This window comes from Microtus ochrogaster, linkage group LG1 (assembly GCF_000317375.1).
Source record: "Microtus ochrogaster isolate Prairie Vole_2 linkage group LG1, MicOch1.0, whole genome shotgun sequence".
NCBI classification, from domain to species: Eukaryota; Metazoa; Chordata; class Mammalia; order Rodentia; family Cricetidae; genus Microtus; species Microtus ochrogaster.
The window spans coordinates 3,556,750-3,565,579 of record NC_022027.1 but is presented as its reverse complement, the minus strand read 5'-3'; the positions used below and the strand labels follow the sequence as shown (position 1 = coordinate 3,565,579).

Below are 8,830 nucleotides of genomic sequence, written 5' to 3'. Positions count from 1 at the left end.
AGACAGGATTTCTCTGTGGTTTTGGAGCCTGTCCTGGAACTAGCTCTTGTAGACCAGGCTGGTCTCGAACTCACAGAGATCCGCCTGCCTCTGCTCCCAAGTGCTGGGATTAAAGGCGTGCGCCACTACCGCCCAGCAATATATATCTTCTTATACCAACAACTGCTTACAGTATCAGTGTCTCAAGTCACAGCCTCATGGTGGGCAGTCAAACTGGAAGCTTCCAGCTCTAGCAACCCCCATGGGGGTCCTGGATGCAGCCCCTCCCGCTCAGTCACCGGCTTGGCTCGATCACCGGCTTGGCTCGAGGACACTCGGGGACCTCACATCTTGTTCCCACTCTGGTGGACACGACCATCCTCACTCGATGATGTGCTTTCTGCGGTGGGAATCGGGTCACCCCAGAAGCTGGGAGGTCCTAGAAGGTTCTGTGAGGGGCACAGGAGCAACCCCCCTTCTCTGACTACCCACAGTGCCACACAGACGGGAATCCCACAGGAACAGGGGCCTTGCCTGCTCTACCACTCATGCGTGACCGCAGGCTGCGGGAAGGATGGGGCGGGGCTACACCATGGGGCGTGGCCTAGCGAGGCCGCCGTCGACTCTGGGAGGTGCAAGGCAGCAGTGTGTGGGCTGGGACTCGGAGCGGCCGCGAGGCTTATCCTGCCTCGGGCGCAGGGGGCGCCCTTCCTGCGCGCGCCACAAGTCGCTGGGCAGGAGGGGAGGCGGCTGGGGGCGTGGCAGACACCATGGGGCGTGGCCCGCAGGAGGCCGCGAGCGTCTGGGGGCGGGGCCGAAGCGCAGGTACGCACCTCCTATTGGGCGAGAGCGTGGGCGGGGCCTGGCGCCGCTGCGAGGTAGACCCCGCCCCTGGCCCGCGGGGATCTGCGCGGCGTGGAGGCGGTGAGCGCGCGGGTTGGCGGCGCGGTTGGCGGGCTGGCGTCCGCCGTTGGGACCGCCACGGCCTGGTCGCTCAGGCTCGGACGCCGCGTCGGGTGGGCTGGGGGTGGGTGAGCCCGCTGCGGCCTTGGGAGGGCCAGATGGGGCGCAGGCGGAGAGCCTGGGGAAGGGCGGCGGCTGGGCCGGACCTGCTGGGCCGCGTCCGGTTCTGCGCAGGGCCCATGTGCAGCCCATGTACAGCCGAGCCCCGCGGGTGCCGAGAACCTCCAGTTTCCTGCTGCGAACCCTGTATTTCTTACCTGAATCCCTTTCTCTGTAGCCTGAGTCCCCGACCCCCTGAGAGTCCCGTATTTCCGGCCTGATCCCCATCTTCTGCAGCCTGAACCCCGTATTTCCGGCCTGATCTCCTCTTCTGCAGCCTGAATCCCGAGTTTTCTGCCTAATCTTTGCCCTCTTTGCAGCCTGGACCTGTGTCCTTTCTGAGATCCCGAATTTTCTGCTGGAAGCTCCGTATTAACCCAGTTTTCCCACCTCTGCAGTGTGAACCCATTTCTTACTCTACCACCCCCCTCCCCAGCCTGAAACGGAGATTTCTTGCTTGGTATCCCATCTCTGCAGCCTAAACCTGTGTTCTTGCTGGGAACTCGGAATTTCCTGCATGGACCCCACTGTGCATACTGAACCCCTGTTTCTTTTGGGACTCCCTCTTTGCAGTTCAAACCCCAAATCCTGCTCGAACCCTACCCCTGTTTGAACCTAGAGTTTCGGTAGAGTCCCTTGAGCCCTATGCCTATCACAGCTTCTCCTCTCATTGCTGCAAACACCATTTCCTGTTGAACTCCAGTTTCTGCAGCCTGGATCTCAGTTCCTTATGTGAACCCCATCTTTGCTTCCTGTATTGCTCCCCTTCTGTGAACCTAGTCCGTACTGCAAACTCCATCTCTCCTGCCTGATTCTTCTTGAACCTCCTCCCTTGCTATGAACCCAATATTTGCTGCCCAAACCTTCTGCTACCTGAGCCCCATCTGATTTCCCATACCTGCTTAGAAGTCCCTATTTGCTTCCTGAACTTCCATCCTTGCTGAGAACCTTGTATTAATCAATCCCCCAACTCTGCTGCATGTAACCCCTCTGGAAACCCTCTCCTGTAAACTCTTCTACATAAACCCTTGTTTCTACTGGCGGGTCCCCTCCTTGTCCCTGGTGTCCTTCCTGCTGCTTTGGTTCCCCCTCCCCCATCTGTCCATTTCTGTCCACAGCCCTGGCTGTGTCTGCCAGGGGTGTCATGTTGTGAACGCCTGCATCTGTCTCTGTCCTTCCAGGGAACGGGGCAGCCATGTGTGCCCTCTGTGTGCTGTGGTCACCCGTCAGGCTTGAGGCTAGGAGGGTTGTAAGCTTTGACTGCAACGAAGACCTGCAGCTGCTGTGGGTGCCCTGGGTGCGACCTTGAAGGGGGGATTTGTTGAGTTTTACTTATGGAAAACAATGCAGCTACTTCCCCAAGTCTTAGGACCTTGCACTTGACTTTGACTGTCTTGTGGCCAGGTTCTGGCTGAACAGTCTCCTAGAGGCTGTGTATGAGGCCAGCTTCTGCTCTTGAAGCTCCTGTTGCAAATGTCACTGGATGCAAGCAAATGCCTTTCTAAGCTATCACACATATTTTGTTGCAGGGCACCTCTGGCGTCAGGCCCTGTAGCTCGTAGCTACCCCCTTCCTACCACAGCTCCGAGTCATGACGGATGCCAAGTATGTCCTCTGCCGATGGGAGAAGCGATTGTGGCCTGCGAAGGTGACATCCCTTATTTTCTTAATTTGTAGAATTAGAAATGACTTTTGGTGACAATAAAGTCTTTATCAGACTGCGCTCCCTCGGATTGAGCCTGAATGCTTGGCACCCAGATCTGCTGGCGCGCGTCCCGGGGTTCCTTCACTCCACAGGGTTTTGGTCTGGCGCTTAGCAGCCTCTATATCCGGAATTGTCTTTAATTATTTTCACACTAAGGAAAAGAAAAAACACCCAGGGAATAGCTGTGGTGTTTTAGGGGTGCTTTCTGGCAGTTTAGCAGGAGCTGCTAAGTCCGCGCCCTAACCTGGGATGGCCATGGGCTCAAGTGCCTCAGTTTCTCTGCCTGAATCAAAGGAGCTTAAATGAGGTGTCTGGTCAATCCTGTGGCCATTGGGAAGGGAGTGCCACATGTCTGTTCCTGCATGTCGTCGTAATAAGAATTCTGTTTTTACACATAGGTTTTGGCCAGAACTGAGACTTCAGCGAAAAATAAGAGAAAAAAAGAATTATTTCTAGATGTTCAAATACTCTCACTAAAAGAAAAGTAAGTGTGTGTTTTTAATACTGTCTTTGCTTCTCAAATGATAGAGACGGGAGAGAAGCAGGGCCATCATCTCCACACTCGTAGCCCTGCAGAGAAGACAGTGGGTTTTATCAGACACCAGTTTTGAATTGAAGGTCTTACATGAGGTTCAGGGATCTCCAGAGAGAGGGGTCTCAAGGGCGAATAAATAGAAATTACCTCCAGGGAGTCATGCCGGGGTCTCCCCTCTTGCCAAGAACCAGCGTATTTTGTTTCTGGTCTGGCTGTGCCAGACCCCTACACCACTAAGAAAAAACACGTTTCCATACCGGCAAAGCGGATGGGTGGCGGGACTCCGTTGTCCTGTACCTGGTCACCCTTCATGGGCCATCTGCAAGGACGATGTGGGTGTGGGCACGCATATAGTCCCCTGCTACAGTCCTTGCTTCTGAAGAGTCCACTGGCTGCCCGTCTCCTGGGTCTCGCGGCCCGCTCCTTCCTGCCACCATCTTCAGAGCCTGCCACCACTTGAGAGTCCCCAGCTCCCGCTCTCCCTGCGGCAGGGAAGGTAATTGAATGCTTGAGTTTAAAGGAAAGAGCGTCCTTTAAACTAAAACGCGCCTGCTGGGCTGTAAACAGCTCTCGGTGACATTAGCGGCTACTCGGAAAACCTAACAAAGGAGTTATTTGTGCAGTTGAAAGTCAGATTTGCTCATGAAAGTCCCAATTTGAATTAATTTTTACTCTTAACTCCAGCCGACCTTTTCTTTTTTAAAAGTGGGGAGGAAAAGGGTGAGAGAGAAAAAGCCGTATCCACCCTGGTTGGCTGTGCTTGTCACCTCGGCAGTGTGTCCCTCCCTGTCCCTCCTTCAGTGTGACTTTTGGTGTGAGTGGAAGGTCGTGAGGGACATCTGGACAGTCGGGTTTGCAGGCTGGTGGCAGTAACCAGCTCTTTCTCGCTGCAGGATCCAGGTGAAGAGCTCGGCCGTGGAGGCGCTGCAGAAATCACACATTGAGAATATTGCCGCCTTTCTGGGTAAGGGCTCCAGCCAGGCCACCACCGTGCTGGGCCTCAGCAACCGGTCCATCTTTTCCACGCCCCTGTGTTAGGGGGCATCTCACAGGAGGAAAAATGGATTTGCTTGATTTTTTTCCTTAGACATTTTTAGACAGGGTCTCACGTAGCCCAGGTTGGTCTTGAAATCACTGTATAGCAGAGGCTGACCTGAACTCCTGATCCTCCTAGCTCTGAGTCCCCAGTGCTGTGATGATGTATTCACGTGGGCCGGGGACAGAACCCAGGGCCTTGTGCATGGTAGGTACTTACTCCCCCACACCAGAGCCAACTCTATCTGTTTATGTTTGTGGCTTTTTGTTTGGGCAGTATTGGCAGTGGGAGCCGACCACTATCTGCATTCCCTGCTTCTATGGGTTTTTTGTTTTGTTTTGTTGGGTTTTGTTTTTGTTTTGTTTCAATGTGTGTGTGTTTCTTAGTTTTTGAGGTAGAGTATCATATTGCAGCCTGAGCAGGCCTGGAGGTGGTGGCAGTCCTCCTGCCTCAGCCTTTGTAGGACAGGGATCACAGGTATTAGACCCCACACCCAGGTTCCAGACAGACACATGTGCATACATAACAGAAAGACACACATGCATATATAACATAAGATAGACACACATGTGCATACATAAAACAGAAGCAGACACATGGATACATAACATCCAGATATGCATATGTGTGAATATAACATACATAAGGAGAGATAGACACATATAATACATATGTACATATGCATAAATTGCCAATTAAAAAGACCAGAGTGGTCAGATTCCATGTCGCCCCCTCCATGTCACTTACGGGTATTGTGAGTGGGGAGTCAGTGTGTATCGGGTGGGACTCCTCTTTGTGTGTGTAGGCCCGCAGTTCAGCCCCTCCACATCTCCTCTTGTGGCTGAGCTAGACTTCTTATTCACCCCACTCCAGACCTGGCAGTGGCGCCCACAGCAAGGGTCCTCGATAGCGGCAGTCACCAGCCAGCAGAGCTGGTGTCGGGCTCCTGGCCGTCAGGTTGAGAGAGTGAGTCCCAGCAGCCAAGGCAGGCCCAGGACAGCCAGAGCAAGGCCTTCATGGAGCGCACAGCTGTTCAGGGGAGCTGCAGGCTGGGCTGGCCACCTTGCGTAGAAAACAAGGGTGTCCCCAGTGCTGGCTCGAAGGGTTGGGGTTGCTTGCTTGGAAGCACCCGTTAGTCTTTGTTAAGCAGGCGACAAGTGCGGATGTGTTAGACAGAAGCAGTTATCTTGGCGAGTGTGAAGCTGTCCCAATTCCCCTCAAATGAACAGCACAAGACGTTCAGATGTGTTTCTACACAGTGCTGTTTTGCACATGCTGACCTGTCAGGCTGAGGTCATTCCGGTATGTGCTGCTGTTCAGTCATAGCCCAGAGTGAATATATAGTCACATCCTGGCTTTGTCCTCTTTTTGCGGGGGACGTGTGGCAGGAGTAGTGCCGGGCCTGCCTGTGGCTCTGCAAAGATGGGTTCCAGGCACTTGGCGTGGTCATGGAGTCTGCTGCCGCTGGCTGCAGTGACAAGTGCTAGGCACCTGTGCGCCCTCATCGTGTGGATCTTTGTCTCCACAGCATCTCAGAATGAGGTCACAGCTACTCCCCTGGAGGAGCTGACCTATCGACGCTCCCTGCGAGTGGCCCTGGATGTCTTGAGTGAGAGGACAAGTTTAAGTCCTGAAAGCCATCTGAGGGAAGAGAAGCCACATGCAGATGCCGCCTCTTGGGTGCCCGGCCCTCGCTCTCCATCCTTTTGCAGCGAGGACAGTGACAGTGTGGCTGCCCAGTGCACACCCAAGAGGGAGTGGCTCCCACAAAGCCTGCCGGGACTGCCTGCAGCTGAAGAGGACCGCAGGATAGGCCTCACAAAAAACGGAACCCTGAGAGCAGCTTTGCCTTCCCCCGCTGGAGATGGGTCTCAGGACGGTTCTGGATCACGGCTGGACTGTGAACAGGACACTGCCAAGAAGAGGCGGAGGAATTTGGGAGAGAAACCTACCCGGCGCCGCAGAACAGCATCTTGCCTTTCCAAGGGAGAAAGTGTTGACGAGAGCGAGGGACAGGCAAACAGCTGTATGACCCCAGCTTCACCTGGGCTACTCCCCCAAGCCTCAGAAGAGGACCCCTGTGCCGGGGTCAAAGGCTGTGACCCGGTTGTGTCATCAGGCAGCAGCAGGCTGCTCCCAGCCTCTGACAGAGGCAGAGGACGCACCACAAAGAGGCCACGCTTGGATGGAAGCCAGAACCCATCCCCCGGGCAACTGGCGACTGGAACTGTGGGGGCAACACCCTCCCCTCAGAACTGGCCTGGGGAGACCATGGTGCTGCTCAGGTCTAGTGACAGGGACAAGCCAGAGGAAGGTAACCATGGACAGGGACCCGGGTCTGTCTGCCCCCTGAAGTATAGTGACTTTGTCTTCTCTCACATAGTTCTTTGTGTCTGAAGAGAGTGGAAGCTCGGGCAGAACTGGGGGTAGCAGTTAGTGACCCTGCAGAGCACCCAAAGCACATTCCGAGTGAGTGAGGGGATTAGGAGCCCAGCGTCAGGAGCTGTCTGGAGGTACTTCTGAAACCTATGTTTGGCTACAGCCAGGAGCTGGGCCCTGTCCAAACCTGACCCCCTGAGCTCTGGCGGGGGATCAGGACTCGTGTGGAGTGGTAGACATGGCACTCAGTGGGGTCCTTCACAAGGCCACCCTCTGCCTGTCCACGGGCTGCAGCGAGCAGCTTGTTCCCTCCACTGTATCTTGTTTGCAGTCACCTTTTGGTTCTGGGGGCTCATTCTCTGTGTAGCCACATGTCAGGCTCACCACCTGGAGTCCCCACACTTTGTTACCAAGTGCTACGCTTGATAGCCCTTTTCTTCCTGTTTTTTTTTTTTTCTTTAGCATGTACTTGAGCCTGGCACTTAGAGCTAGAGCACGTGCTTGGCCAGCAGGAGACCCTTTGTTTGTCCCTGGTCCCAGGATTTAAACAGAACAGGAGGGGTCCGTGACGTGGCTCAGCAGATGAGACAGTGACACTAAACTTGGTGACCTGAGTCTGATTTCTGTGTGTGCACGTATGTACATGTGTATACGCATGCACAGACACACAAGTACATGTAGAAGAATTTAAAGACAGACAAACACAGATCTGACACAGGCTGCACCCTTGTTGAATCTGTGTAGCTCCGTCCTTTATCCTAGATGGTTCTTTGTCCCTAGCCCTTTGTGCAGAGTGAGGGGTGGCCATCAATTGGTGTCCCCTGTCTCAGCAGATCCTGTGTCCTCAGAAGAGTTCACAGGGTTCAAGTCCATCCACTCCCTGCTGGAGGAGGAAGAGGAGGAAGAGGAGGAGCCACCCCGGATCCTTCTGTATCACGGTAAGGGCGCTGCACTTGAGAGAGCGGTGGGTGAGGGTCCACTCTGTAAAGTCATCCTATTGTTTGGTACTGGTGGTGTTTTTGTTTTTAGACTGGGTCTCACTGGTGACCTCTAAGTAGCTTGGAACTTGCTGTGTAGACCAGGCTGGCCCAAATTCAATTTGATCCCCTTGTCTCTGCTTTGAGAGTGCTGGGATAAAAGGTGTGCGCCTCCATACCTAACACTGTTTCGGGTGTTATGCTCTCTCTGACCCGACACCTGTCCAGAGCTTTGTCTCCTCGCTAATGGTGCTTAGGATAGGTAGTCAGCCCTGCATGGAAACCAGTGTTGGTCCTGTCCCTTTCTGGGCAAGACGTAGACTCTTTTGCCCTCAGTTGGGCAGAACCACCTTTGCCATTTGTCCAGGGACCTGAGTCTATCCTCCCTAGAAGTACAAAATGAATTGGGTGTGCAGCCGAGAATGACATGCGGGTCAGGGCTGCTGAGTGCACAGGGACGGCTCAGCCTCTCCTGAGGCTGCTGCACACTGGGATGCTGTACTGTGCGGCCCGGATGATACAGGACAGGCTGGGGGGCTGTCAGCAGCCTCCTGAGCAGGTAACGCCTGCAGAACACACCAGGGTTCTTAATGAGGACCAGCCAGATTCCATCCCCATCTTACCTCCTGTTCCCTTTAGTGTGCCTGAGTCCTGGAACCAAGTTCTTGCTGAGGACCCAGGCTGAGTTCCCACTGAGTATCTAGGATGGTAGAAGGGCCTGGGTGCTGGTGTGAGCTATGCCTTGAAATCCTCATCTTTGGGTGAATTTGAAGATCAGGGCATACTGGCTGCAGAGAGACCTCAGCTTCCAGACCGTAGGATCTTTGGTGTCTAGTGTTCTTCCATGCCAGGCTTGAGCTGATGGCTTCCTTAACCCACCAGACCAAGCTCATCACAATTGCCAGTTTCCAGCCAGGGTCTTTGAGGTGCTTGGAGCTTCTCCTGGATGAGCTGTGACTTCCTCAGAGTTCCTGCTGGCCCAGTGAGCCCTTCACAGTTTTGGATTTCGTGGTGGGAGACATGACAGTATCTCCACTTCCTGATAGCTTTCCTGATGCTAAAGCCTTATCAGTCTACATCAGTCCCTCATCCTGGGATTCTTTTGTTTGCTTGGTTTTGGTTTTTTCGAGACAGGGTTTCTTTATTTATTTATTTAT

General features: G+C 54.1%; 1 protein-coding gene across 1 annotated transcript in view; it reads left to right on the top strand.

Moving 5' to 3' along the window:
* Nucleotides 1–1,049: 1,049 nt before the first annotated feature.
* LOC101992425 (PWWP domain-containing protein MUM1) overlaps nucleotides 1,050–8,830 on the top strand; it is a 17,614-nt gene continuing 9,833 nt past the window's right edge. The window contains 5 exon segments of the mRNA XM_026785204.1: nucleotides 1,050–2,689; nucleotides 3,145–3,230; nucleotides 4,175–4,245; nucleotides 5,846–6,631; nucleotides 7,530–7,634. Of these exon segments, the coding sequence (XP_026641005.1) occupies nucleotides 2,633–2,689; nucleotides 3,145–3,230; nucleotides 4,175–4,245; nucleotides 5,846–6,631; nucleotides 7,530–7,634 (1,105 nt within the window). The 5' untranslated portion in view covers nucleotides 1,050–2,632.